This window comes from Chiloscyllium plagiosum, unplaced genomic scaffold (assembly GCF_037043375.1).
Source record: "Chiloscyllium plagiosum isolate Xiang-an unplaced genomic scaffold, Cpla_swu_hap1 HiC_scaffold_4, whole genome shotgun sequence".
Lineage (NCBI taxonomy): Eukaryota > Metazoa > Chordata > Chondrichthyes > Orectolobiformes > Hemiscylliidae > Chiloscyllium > Chiloscyllium plagiosum.
Window position 1 is genome coordinate 84029654 of NW_028270142.1, and position 14099 is coordinate 84043752.

The window sequence follows — 14099 nt, forward strand, 5'->3', positions numbered from 1 at the left end:
CTTGCATTTGGAGAAGATTGGGTAACATATGTTTGGATGGTTTGCATTGTATCAGTATTGTCCTGTTATGTTTTCCTTTGCAAGGATATGAGTTGCAAGCACCCAGATCTGTTGAATCTTGATCCCTCTATTGTAAGCTCAACTGCCTTAGTCAGTTTACAACAACCAATGGGAATTATGCTTTTGGAATTGAGTTTGATGCACCTCAGCCTGCCAGAAGAACCTCCAGCAAAAAGACCACGAGGCCGAACCCAGCTGCCTCCTGACACTGCCCGATGGGTAGAACTGGCTAAGTACGTCTTTATGTAATTATTAAAACATTAAAGTGACACATATGAAAATATGCTTACTGTTGCTAATGTTACTTTTCTTCCTCCTTCATCCAAAGAAATTGATTTTTGCTGCAGTTCCTTCTGTGACTATCTGACCAAATACTTTCGTGTGAATCGAACTTTTCAGTCTAACTTTGAAGTAATGGTCACCTTGTTGTTAGCACCTTGTTATGGTGCTACTGCCCACCGAACACCAAGGATAATGTAAAGATTTTTTTTTAACTTGGCGAATGTTCATTCCAGAAGCTGAGTGCTTGACTTTGATCTTTCTGCAGATTGTACCGATCACTGGGAGATTATGATGTTCTACGTGGGATCTTTAGTGAAAAGATTGGTACAAAGTCCATCACCCAAAAGGCACTGTTGGCAGAAGCAAAAAGTGATTATGCAGAGGCAGCACAGTTATATGATCAGGTAAAAGTGGTTGTGAGAAAATTGACAGTCTGACAAATGGTAGGCCCTGAATATTGAAGAGTAGTGTTACGACGCAGAGGTCGAAAACCTCTATTAATTAAAACCAAGCATCCGGAAAAGCTCGCCTTGCCTCATATTCTGTTAAAAGTGTGTGTGAAAGAGAACTCTTCATTTCCACTATTTAAAGAAAAATAACAATTCATTTTCCTAACTGTAATAGTGAACACTAATCAAAACTATTAACAAGCAGAACACTTTTTCGTAACTAATTACTATCTAACTCTATAAAAATGCTGCTCCAATAACCCAATTATTAAACATGGCATTAACTTAAGCTCAAGTTCACACAGTCTGTGTCTTCTCTGCTGTCTTCAGTCTTCTGTCTGCCGATCTCCCTAAGTCATCATTTTTCTTTTTACTGCAAATATTTTAACAGGAAAAGGTACCTTTTGATAGAGCGAGCTTTCTTATTTCTTTGAGAGCAGAATGTTAGATGGGCAGTTAGCTGTACAGCTGTTGCTCTGCTGTTCAGTGGCAGTTGCTCTGACCGCATTTCAAAATGCACTGGTTTTATATCTCCCAGCATCATATCCTCTCATTGGTCCAATGTTGTCAATACAATAAATTCAAACTCAACTGAGTTTTAGTATCCTGGGCATAAATTAAATTAATTGGTTAAATTTGAATTGAAGTCAAAACTTCAACTAAAATTCAGGTATTTATTTAACAACCAATTAGTTGTTTTGGAATTTTGGAAAAGCCCACCTCTTAGCTGTTCTGTTTGACAGCTGTGGCTGTACTTTAAATTTATTTTAAAAATTCAGAAAACACTTTTTCTATCTTAAAGTGAACGTACACTCTTTCGATTGCATAACAATAGGTAAATGGAAACCCAAGAAAGGCAAAGAAAGTCTTCTGGGGTTGCATTGTTACAGTGTGAAAACTGGCTGCCTTTCCTGTTCCAAAGAGAAAGATCAAGAAATCTTCTATTCAAACATTCAACCTTAAATGGTTGTGTTTCTGTTGCAATGAATATAATATGATTTCTGAAAAATGGGAGCAATTGCAAATTTTTGCATCACAGCAGCAGAATAGTAGATTGTAAGCGTTGACCTTTTTATTAGCTTGATCATTGGCAAGGCCTGCATTTATTGCCCATCTCAGTTTGCACTGAAGGGCTGCCGGTGAGCTTACATTAAACTTTTATTCATGATGCTCTCACATTGCCATTAATCAGCAAGTTCTAATTTGTTATCTACATGAATTATGTTTTTTCCCCTTAGCAGAACCCTTTATTGTTAATGTTTGTTGTCATTTTAACTTATTTTTGATTGTGGACCTATCAAAAAAAAATACAGGACTAGACCTTCAGAAACTGTACTATAATATCTTTTTAAGCTAAGATGATAAAGTTAATATGGATTTGATTGACAGGCCCTGAATACTGAAGAGTGGGTAGATGGCAACCCTACAGATGCGGAGAAGAACTTTTGGGATATTGCAGCTTTAGAATGTTATAGTCACCTGACTGAATGGAAGTCACTGGAATACTGTTCCACTGTCAATATTAGTGACAAAACCCCTGTGGATTTAGAGGATATATGGACGGATCCTTTCTATATGGTGAGCAAAAGAGCCTCAAGTTTTAGGGATGTCCATTGTTCCAACATTGTCCTTGTGCGCTTATCATTTGCCCAGAGAATAGTGAAATCAATATAAATCTGTTCGCAGACAAAGCTCTATTTAAAAGTAGTTTACAAATGTGTTGGTTAATATCCATGCCTTTCTGGTTTTTTTCTTGGTGTGTTTATTTGCGATTACTATGTTACTGAGTGCACACAGACTGATAATTGGAGAGCAGTGAAGCTTTTGATATTGCAATAGAACCAGCATGTCAGTTCTTCAACTTACAGAAATCTATCTCCTGTACTAACGTTTTTAGTTATGTCAACATATTGAGGCTGTGTTTGCGTGATATTTCATGTATAGTTTATTGCGTAAGCATTTGCATTTAGAATAATTTGTATAACTGTTCTCTCCATACTAGTGAACCAACATTAGTAACTGTAGGGCTAATTGATGAGAGACTTATCCAAGATGAATGAACTCGATGAATGGAGTAATTGCAATCACCATTACCCAAATTGGTTATATCACAGCCACTTCATACACTCAAGCTTGCCCTCACATTGAAGCTGAACCAGCTCAACAGCCTTAGGCTGGTCCCCCATGTACCCATTCATTTTTACAAATCAAAAAGCTGTTCACTTTGCTCCCAATTAATTACTGTGATTAACACAGCACAAATTAGTAAAATGTTTTGGCTCTGATTAATTGGCACTTGTGGCATTCAAGAGAATACTCAAAGGGAATCAGGCAATGTAATTAGCTCCAGAGTAGTTTCAATTTTAAGTTAGAGCTCAGGCACAGGTTGTTTGTCATTTTTTTGCTATCACAATACTTAACCATCCAGATTTTCTGTACAAACTGCCCTATGACATTTTCTGATATTATGCACCAGGTTGTAGTATATATTTTGAACCACGAGATGGTGCTGACATATTCTGATCAGTCCTTTGCCAACAAAATATCGATCAGTCAGATTGGAAACTCCTGTTATATCAAATTTGTCAGTTGTTTTCACTGGCAGAATAGGAAACCCAATCAAACTACATCCTTGGTAAGTTAAAGTTCCAGATTTTGAAAGTGCCAACATTAACCAGCGTCATTCACTGTACAAGATCGTGCCATTGCAAGGTGTAAATTAATCAAAAAACTAAAATCTACTCATCTCAAATTTACTGAGTCATAGCATCTCACAGCATGGAAACAAACCTTTGGTCCAATTTATCTGTGCTGACCAGCCATTCAAATCTGACCTAGTCCCATTTGCCAGCATTTGGTCCGTACCTCTCTAAACCCTTCCTATTAATATACCCATCCAGATGTCTTTTAATTGCTCTAATTCTTCCAGGCTCCATCACTTCCTCTGGCTGTTCACTCCATACACTCACTAACCTCTGCGTGTAAAGGTTACCCCTCAGGTCCTTTTTAAATTTTTCCCCTCTCACCTTAAGCATATGCCCGCTAGTTTTGTACTCCTCATCCGAGGAAAATGACTTTGTCTATTTATCCTACCCATGCCCCTCATTATTTTATAATCCTCTATGAGGTCACCCCTCAGCCTCTGATGCTCCAAAGAAAAAAGCCCGAGCTTATTCAGCCTCTCCCTGTAGTTCAAACCCTCTAGATGCAGCAACATTCTTATAAATCTTTTCTGCACCCTCTCACGTTTAACAACATCTTTGGTATAGAAGGGCTATGAGAATCGAATGCAATATTCTAAAAGTGGCCTCATCAATGCTCTATACATATTCTTTTATTATTGAAGTGGGAAAATTAATAGGAATGCTGGTCATTTAGCCCCTTGTACGCAACGTTATGTCTAATGAAGGCAAGTGTGCCAAACACCACCCTCATCACGCTGTCTACCTGCAACTATAGTTTCAAGGAACTATGCACCTGCTCCCTTGGGTCTCTCTGTTCGGCAACACTTCTCAGGGCCCTATCATTAACTGTATATTTCTTGCCCTCTTGCCGTACCAAAATGCAATACCTCAAATTTATCTACGTTAAACTCCATCTGCCACTCCTCTGCAAATCAGCCCATCTGATCAAGGTCCCATTGTACTCTGAGATAATCTTCTTCGCTGTCCACGACAAGAATTATTTTGGTGTCTTTGCAGACTTACCAACTGTACCTCCTATGTTCACATCCAAATCATTTATATAAATGACGAAAAGAAGTGGGCCCAGGACCGATCCTTGTGGCACACTGCTGGTCACAGGCCTTCAATCCAAAGAGCAGCCCTCCACCGCCACAGTCTGTCTCCTACTTTCAAGCCAGTTTTGAATCCAGTTGGCTAGCTCCCCCTGGATACAATGTGATCGAACCTTAATAACCAGTCTACCACGCTGAACGTTTGTTGACCACTTTGCTGAAGTCCATATAGACTATGCCTACCGCTCTGCCTTCATCAATCTTCTTTGACAGCTCTTCAAAAAAGCTCAATCAAGTTAGTGAGACACGATTTCCCACACACACAACCATGTTGACTATCCCTATCAGTCCTTGCATGTAAATTCTGTCTCTTAGAATCCCCTCCAACAACTAACTTACCACTGACATAAGGCTCGCCAGTCTATAAATTCCCTGGCTTTTCCTTACAGCCTTCCTTAAATAATGGTGCCACATTAGCCAACCTCCAGTCTTCCAGCACTCACTCGTGGCTGCTGATGATATAACTATCTCAGCAACGGCCCCGCAATCTCTCCCCAGCTTCCCACAAACATCAGTATGTTTTCATTCATTTTTTATGATCAAAAGTGCAGTTCTCGTCAAAGCCAGCTTGCATAACGTCCCCTTGGTGATCTCAAAATTCCATCTAATACAAATCTGTGATGTGCCCCTGCAATTTGACATATCCTGATCTTACTGTAATTACACAATTTCTCTAGTTTGGAATGCTTGGGACCAAGATATTTATCGACTTTGGGTATTTTTGGGATTTCAGGTATTCTATAGATTCTAGAATGAGGTTGGAATTTCTAACTGCAAATCGCACACCAGAAAATAAAATTGATATAAGTAATTACTTGAAGCAAAAGACTTTATAATGAAGCATGAAATTGTTTTACTTATTCAAATACTGTTTCTTCTGTGTTTCCACAAGTACTAAATTAAAATGAAGTCATGACTCACTTGAGTCTGCTGAATTTCCACACAGCTTTGGGTTTTTTATCCAATCAATAGATTTTCACACTGGAGACATTATACTATGTTATAGGGCTGTTGTGGTGCAGTGGTAGTGTCCCTGCCTTTGAACCATTAGCCCTAAGGTTATGTAATAACATCTCTGAACAGATTGTTTACAAATAATTGTGCAAACCTCAAGTCTTGTGTTTAGTATAGAAGTGGATGATCAAATCAGTTGCCTCTCCCACATTATCTTCATTTATGTTTTGTTTGCTACGTTTGTGAGTGTATCCCTTTTGCTTATTGTCGCTGCTTTTTCCAGTACACTCTGCACTATTTACGTCTGACTGCAATATGCAATAATGAATGAAAGTTCAATTTGTATCAAAGGTTTGCATATTTTTAAATGTCATTCAGGTAAAGGCGTATGGGGATGAGCACACTGATGTTCTTCAAATGCACACTTTGTTTTCTAAAAGCCTGGCTAGTTGCTGACTAGGCTGTTAGAGTGTATAATGCTGTAGCTTGGGGAGGAATGGACATCTTCTCCATTCTAACTAAAAACCACTCAGTGCTCTTCTGGTGTAATCGAAGGAAAAAGGCATGGGGATAAATAAAAATATTTTTATTATGATGCAGAAATGATTAAAAGAGCTGCAAATGATTTAAAACAAAATAAAGAATTGCAGATGCTGAAAATCTGAAACAAAAACAAATTGCTTGAGAAACATTAGGTCTGGTAGCATCTGTGGAGAGAACTCAGAGTTAATGTTTCAAGACCAGCGGGCCTTCAGAACTTGCAGTGATTTCTGATTTTCTGTGTTAGCTATATGTAATGTGATGGACGAGAATCTGAGAACAAGAAGTTTTATTCCTGAATTTATTCTTAGGAAGCTTATTTGCCACACATGATGCGTAGTAAAGTGAAGTTACTGCAGTTGGGCGAAAATGACCAGTCATTGCTGACGTTCGTTGATAATGCAATGAAGGTGGATCAAAGGAAAACTGTTATTGAAACCCGATACAGCCAGGAATTGAGCCTCCTGTATACCTTGCAGGATGACTTTGATCGTGCCAAATACTATGTCAACAATAGTATCCAAAGTTTCATGCAGGTTAGTACCTGGCATATAGTTAGGAATTGATAGTCTCTCCATAAGCTAAGCTTTGTTTGTGCATTTGTTCTTTTCATTTATTAGAGAATTTATCTGCCACATGTAGTTAGTGTTTAAAAACAAATTCATAGTTATGTAACTAGCATGTTAGCCATGGGTTCTTCAGATTTTTAGAGTGCAAGAAAGAGATAGGAAAGATTTGCGTTTATAAAGTGCCTTTTAGGACCGCCAGATATCTCAACGCATTTTGTGTTCAGTTTTACATCCATTTGGTAGTGTAGTCACTATTGTAATACAGGAATTACTGCAGCCAACTTGCACATCACTAGCTCTCAGTTGGCATTAGGAGACTGACCAGGTCATCTTCTTGTGATGTTGTGATGTTGATTGAGGGATAATTCTCCTGTTCTCCGTGGAAAATAGTGCCATAGGTATTTTTTGGTCATCCAAGAAAGGAAACAGACCTCACTTTTCATCTGAAAGATGGCAAATTTCAGAAGTGCACTCGTTCACTGCTGCATTGCAGTGGCAGCCTTGAGTTTTGTGTTTGAGTCCTTGAAAAGGACTTGAATTCACAGTCTCCTGACTCAATTTCAGTATCAAGAGTGCTACCAACTGAGTTAAGGCTCTCACAATCAAAGGTCCTGCTCACCAAATACTTGTGTCAGGAGGTATATTTGTATCAGAAGGGGAAGATCAGGTCGTGGTCCATATAGAAACTAATAGCATTATAGAACAAGAAATGGTATGAAAAGCTAATAAACGACTTTATCTGAAAGCCAAGGCATTTGTAACAAAATTGTTTAACTAGTGGCACAAATCAAAGACCAGTCTAATGCTCTGGGGCATTCATTTCATACCCATACTCTGGGGCGGCATGGTGGCACAGTGGTTAGCACTGCTGCCTCACTGCGCCAGAGACCCAGGTTCAATTCCCGCCTCAGGCGACTGTGTGGAGTTTGCACATTCTCCCCATGTCTGCGTGGGTTTCCTCCGGTTGCTCCGGTTTCCTCCCACAGTCCAAAAATGTGCAGGTTAGGTGAATTGGCCATGCTAAATTGCCCGTAGTGTTAGGTGAAGGGGTAAATGTAGAGGAATAGGTCTGTGTGGGTTGCACTTCGGCGGGTCATTGTGGACTGGTTGGGCCGAAGGGCCTGTTTCCACACTGTAAGTAAGTAATCTAATTATCACACCAGTTCGTGGAATTTAAACTCAATAAGTAAATATGGAATATAGAACTAATCTCAATTATAGTAACTATGAAACTACCACATAAAACTAACGTAGATTATCTTACTAACTTATTTGGTTCACTAAAGCCAGAGTATACCTGTGATGGAAATCTGCTGTCCTTACCTCATCTGGCCTACATATCATTGCAACACCACAGAGCGTGATTAGCTCTAAACTGCCCTTTGAAATGGCCGAGTACATTATTCATCTCAACAATTACTGGCTTTGCCAATGATGCCCATTGGCAAAGCCTGTTGATCATTAGAGTGATATGGTTGCAAGGTGACAAAGGTTGGGCAATATTTCACAGCACATATAATTTTGGAAAGATGATTAGAATGGAAAACATGAGTAGTAGCCCTGATAATAAAGGATGACATGAGAACAATAAAAAGAAAGGATCTTGACACACAAGATTGAGAAATAGTATCCTATAAATGGTGATTAGGAAGAACTCTGGTGAAAAAACAATGTTGGGATTGTTTGTTTTAGCTCTCTCTCCCCTCCCCAGCCCACTTCTCCCACCGTGTATCCCATGACAAAGCATTAAATGATAACTAACGAGAGCTTGTAGCAAGAGCAAAGTATTAGATGTGAGGGATTTACATTTTTTTTAAACTGGAAGAATCAAATGCATAGGATAACTTGGAAGATAAGTTTGTAGGATTCTTTTGGAACAGCTTTCAAGAGCAAAACATTGAGGGATCAACTCAGAATAAAGCTACTTTAGATCTTGTATCATGCAATGAGGTCAGGTTAATTAGTAATCTCAAAGTCAAATCTCCTTTGGTGGGAAGGAATGATCATAGTACAATAGAATTCCATATTAAGTTAGATGACACCAAGAGTTAAAGCCAATTACATAAGAGATGAGGACTGTATGTTGATTTGATAAATAGTCTAGAGATGTGCTGGAAATAAATAGTGAAAACCTTTAACAAAATATATTAAAATAAAGTTCCATTTCAAAAATACAACTGAAAAAGTTGTGAAAGATCCAGCAATGGCCTATGAGGCAAGTTAAAGATTGTATTAATTAAAGGAAGAGGATAATAATCATTTAAAGAATGATTGTGAACTTTAGAATTACAAGAGTTCTAGCAAACAGCAAAGTGCTACTGAAAAGTTGATAAAGGAAAAAATAGAAAACTAGCCCAGGATCCCAAATCAGAGTCTAAGAGCTTTTACAAGAATAAAAAGATAGATAAACTACAATTTGTTCAAAAGAGGCAGAGACGAGAGTTCTTATCATGAGGAATGATGAAATGGAAGTGATATTGAACAAACTTTGTGTGTCTGTCTTTGCAGGAGAAGAATTTGTATTCAGAGATTAACTGAGGAGATAATAGAAATGAGAGACTTAGGTAGCTAATACCAGCAGAGATAAATAAGAGAAATTTAAGGGTATAACAATCAACAAAGTTTTAAAAGAAATCGCTGTAGATATAGTGGATGTGCTGGTTATGATTTTCCAGACTACTCTAGATTCTAGAGTGGACCTAATAGCTTGACAATCAGAAGGTATAATTCAGGTAGAGGGAACGGGAAAATAATAAACAATAAGGTTCTAAGAAAATATGTATGTTTTTGTGTTTCATTTTGATAACAAATGACCATATAAATGTGTTCAATGTTCTTTTTCTAAGAATTATTCCAGCATTGACCCACTGCTCCACAGGAGTCGACTGACCAAATTGCAGTCTCTTCAAACTCTGACAGAGATCCAGGATTTTCTCCATTTCATCACCAAAGGAAGTAAGATCCTGTACTTTGCCAAAATAATAACAGCTATAACAGAAACATGCTGATCCTCCAGCTGAAAGTTCACCACAGACAGGATGCAATCATTTTAACATTTTTAATAATACGGTACATAATGGCCAAATGCCTCATAAGAAGGAATGTAAGCTTAGTTTTAATTGAATGTACTTGCTAAACCCATACAAAATGGTTTGAATCATTTTGAAGTGCATCATCATAATGTTTTGCAATGACATTGTGGGTCATCTTGATGGCTGAACTAAAATAAATAATTAACTGAAGTCCTTGCGCCTTACTGAAACCAAGGACTTGTGACCAAGATACCACAAGTATTTATAACTTGTTTCATGCAGGATAAGAAATGCCAAATGCAATATTTCAATCTGAGTCAGAAAACCTTGGAATTTATTTCCACTTGCTTTTCTGATATCACTGTAGGCAGTCTCAAGGTTTTTCACTTTATATATATTTGTTGTGAAAATGTTTATTGATATTTTCTCAGTAATTAGAAGACATACTTCTGACTTTGACAGCACCAGAATTTAAGGTCCTTGTGACATCAATTAATAGTCACTTAATGGCCTTAACTACCACGAAGCCAATATCCTGCTTCCCCCCAGACAGGTAGCTCGTTTCCAGACAGGGAAACCATGGCAATCGGTCAGGGTCCTTCAATTGCCCAAATCAGAGGGACAGATGAGAATAAGGATTTGACTTTGAAAGTTACCGTTCTGTACTTGTCTTCAATCCCCTTGACCATTGCCTCCCCCAACACTCACCTTCACATGACAAGGACGAGAAAGAACTTGGCTTTCTCTGAATAGCTGAGGAGTAGGCCTTGACCAGCAGCTTTCACTAATGCCAAGGCCCTTTCGATAAAGTGAGGCACTTGTCCTCACTCTATCTGCCTAAGATAGCAGGCAAGTGATAGTGAGGATGACGTGTTTGTTACCATTAAGCACATTTGATTTCATACTTCAAGAAAATATGAGATGTTTGTGCCTACAATCCTGAAAGGGCTGCACTTTTCTCCAGCTCAGATGAGTTTCCATAAAGATTGCATAAACATTGCCTGCTTCCACCTCACCTTATCCATACATCTGTAACCTTCAGACTGGTCTTTTGCACTGCTCTTTTGGCCACTTTCACCTTCTGTAAACTTGAACTGATCCACTATTATCCTATTCCATCCAGCATCAAGATCCACTTGCCCAGAGGTACAATCCTCAATCCAACACCTTTGTCACTATGACTCTTCTGTGTCAAACTTACTCTGTTGTCAGCAGCTGTGCCTTTGTGGGAAACCACTGGATTAGCTGTGGTAGCAAAAAGAAGCGATTCCTGTAAATTTGAACAGAATAAAACTATTTTGTCATCTGATGTCTTATTTTCCAAAGTGAGCATGTTGTTTTCCAAAAAATGATTGAATTAAGTGGTTCAACAAAAACAATGATCAATGCTATTAATATTTGCTTATGATGTTCGAACTACAAAACATTTACGGATGAAATCCACTTATAAATGTTTACATGCCTATTACAGCATTCATAATCAATATTGACATGCCATAACCTGACTCTATTTAGTCTGAGAGTAAGATTTTCACAAAGTAATCTAATTTTATGAATAATTCACAGTTTGAGGAATAACTATTCAATTGAATTTTGCAGGTAACTTAACCTCTGAAGTACCACTTCGAAAACTAGTAAGAACATGGGTAGGCCGGTATCCAGAATCAAAGCTGGATCCTATGAGTGTGTGGGATGACATAATCACAAACCGGTATGATGCTGGAATGAATTTGTCCAGATTTTTAGCAAAGGAATTATTTAATGGCTCTGCAAATTAATTATGAAGTGGAAACATTTAGGGGAGGCAGTGGTGTAGTGGTAATATCACTGGACTACCAAGATAAAACAAAAACCTTCACATGCTGGAGATCTGAAACAAACAAAATCAGAAATTGCTGGAGAAATTCAGCAGATCTGGCAGCATTTTTGAAAAGCAAACAGAGTTAACATTTCAAGTCTCCGTGTTCTGAAGAAAGGTCAATGTTCTGAGGCACTTGTGTTACTCTGATAGTTGCGCTGTGACCCTAAGTACTTGGGGTCCTGGGTCAACATTGATGACTTCAGGGACAGTCCCCACCTAGCTGTTTATCGATGTGCTGCACCAATTGAACTCAGATTTTTCTATCCGCTGTAGCAGAATTTGCAGACTCACCCTTTACTGGGGTCGTGTTCATGCCCTGGTTACCATCAATGCACGTGATGCCTTTAGAGAGAAGTAGGCATCATGGGGGATACAGTGCTTTATCTCCCCTTCCAACTCCATTTTAATTTAGTCCCACTTTTACTGGTTTTCATTGCTCATAATTGACATGATTGGTTAAACAGGTGATTACTGGTGGTAACTAAGGATTGTACCAAGGTACCTCTATACCTGAGATGGCGCTATAAGTGACAACTTATCAACTTTGAGTACATATGACAATAAAGCTAATCCATTAATACATTCGTTCCATTCATTCATTCAGTAGTTAAAAGAAAAAGAGAAAAGGTCATCGTGATTTTGGTGGTGGAAAAATCGCTCAGTTTGCGTAATAGCACTTCAGAGTATGTGTGTATAAAAACCCTCTTCCCGCTCTCCCTTACCTTACCCCACTCACCTTTGGTTCACATTACCCATAATGGGCTTTGCAGGTAAACTTCTAATTGGCTACACAGGTGATTACTGCTTGTGGTTAATAGTTAAAACCAAAAACAAATTATGGTGCTTTGATGGTGGGAAAGTCATTTGGTTATGTGTGATAACCCTTCCAGATATACATAAAGCAAACCTATAAGGGCTGTTGTGGCACACTGGTGATGGTCAGTGTTTAAAAGATGTGATGGTGATTGGTGATAGGGAGAAAAATTGTGTTTAAGAGCACTTCTGGATATAAAAAAAAGGAAAAAGCAGACTCTGGTAGCATTAAATAGATGGAGAAAAAAAAGTCACCATCATTTGATGATGGGATTTAAAAAATGCTCAGTTGTGTGTTAGTGCACTTCCAAATATAAAGGAAAAAAAAAGAAGACCCGGGGATGGGTCTGCAGAACCGTCTGTCCCAGGCTGAGACTAGCCTATGTATGCTACGAGTATTTTAGTGTTTAACAGCAAGTGATGTTCCTTTCCAATCAGACTTTGAGTTATTATACTGCCAAAGCAAACAACTTCCCATTTTCCCATATTACACTTCATTTGCCAGATTATTGGCCATTCACTCAACCTATCTATGTGTCTACAAACCTCTGGTGCTTTCTTCATAATTTTTGGCCTATCTTTATGACATGTGCACATTTAGCCACAATGCCTTCACTACCCTCACCTACGTCATTGATATAGATTATAAAATGTAAAATGTTGAGCCCTTAGCACACACCCATGTGGGACTTCACTCTACATCCTGCCAATCAGACAAGAACCTGTTTGTGAATGCTTTCAATTTTAAAATTGTTTCATATCCTACCAATTGTTTTTATTTTATAAAAAATATTTGCAGTTTGTTTCCAACTTTCTTGGTTTCATCTCCAAATAAAATTTTAAACAAATAAATTAAAGCTGCAGTAAGCTGTGGATCTGTCTGTCTTAAGCTACCACATCCTAATGAAACCTTACCCATACACTGCCTTTCACCCAACACTCTGGACTGTTTGGGTTTTCCTGAGCTTTCTAAGTCTGGCACCAGCCACCCCTGACTTCAAGTTTATATTTAGTGCACAGCTAATGCTTCAAATGATCAAACTGTTTTTTTATTATAATGTTTCTTCCATTTTTTAAATCTTCTATATCACAGCTGCTTCTTCCTCGATAAGATTAAGGAGCGACTGTCACTTCTTCAGGCTGATGACAGTATGGAGGTGGATGACGAAGGAGCTGAGACACAAATGGATATAGACAAGGAAGAAGATGATATCACCATGCTCATAAGAAGCTGTAAATTTAATATGAAGTTAAAAATGTTAGAAAGTGCAAGGAAACAGGTATTTAACGAAACATACAGACATCTGTTGCTCAAAAGTAGTAAGTGTAAAGATATTTGATCCGTCATTCTCCTTGGCAAAGAGTGCCAGGAATTGATATTGGTTTGAATTTGCCCACTGATATCATTGCTGAACATAGAAACAAGAGTAGACCTTTCAGCCTGTTGCACCTGCCGTGCCATTCAATACAATCATGACTGATTGAACACTTCAATGCTTTTTAGCTACCTCATCCCAATAGCCCTAATGTCATTGGATCACCAATGGGAGCATCTCTCACCATGTGTCATAGTCTCAGAATAAACAGGCACCATTTTAAGTTGGGGATGAGAAGGAATTCTTCTCTGAGGATTTGGAATCTTTGGAACTCCTTATTACAAGATAGCTGTGGGGGCATGTCCTGGGGTACATTTAAGGCCAAGATAGTTGGATTCTTGATCAGTAAGAGAATGAATGGTTCTGG

General features: G+C 38.4%; 1 protein-coding gene and 1 long non-coding RNA gene across 4 annotated transcripts in view; one reads left to right on the forward strand and one right to left on the reverse strand.

Annotated features, from left to right (window-relative positions):
* The window catches only part of prkdc (protein kinase, DNA-activated, catalytic subunit), a 248835-nt gene that overhangs the window by 176284 nt on the left and 58452 nt on the right, over positions 1 to 14099 (forward strand). For all 3 annotated transcript variants that reach the window (XM_043688290.2, XM_043688291.2, XM_087986422.1), the window contains 7 exons: positions 85 to 293; positions 608 to 746; positions 2181 to 2369; positions 6393 to 6617; positions 9497 to 9605; positions 11282 to 11393; positions 13450 to 13636. In XM_043688290.2, coding sequence (XP_043544225.2) covers positions 85 to 293; positions 608 to 746; positions 2181 to 2369; positions 6393 to 6617; positions 9497 to 9605; positions 11282 to 11393; positions 13450 to 13636 — 1170 coding nt within the window. The remainder of the gene's footprint in view (positions 1 to 84; positions 294 to 607; positions 747 to 2180; positions 2370 to 6392; positions 6618 to 9496; positions 9606 to 11281; positions 11394 to 13449; positions 13637 to 14099) is intronic.
* LOC122549083 (uncharacterized) overlaps positions 1 to 14099 on the reverse strand; it is a 54082-nt gene that overhangs the window by 13393 nt on the left and 26590 nt on the right. The window contains exons 3-4 of the long non-coding RNA XR_006311401.2: positions 10884 to 10952; positions 351 to 692 (exon numbers count right to left, since the gene is read on the reverse strand). This is a non-coding gene — a long non-coding RNA (uncharacterized LOC122549083). The remainder of the gene's footprint in view (positions 1 to 350; positions 693 to 10883; positions 10953 to 14099) is intronic.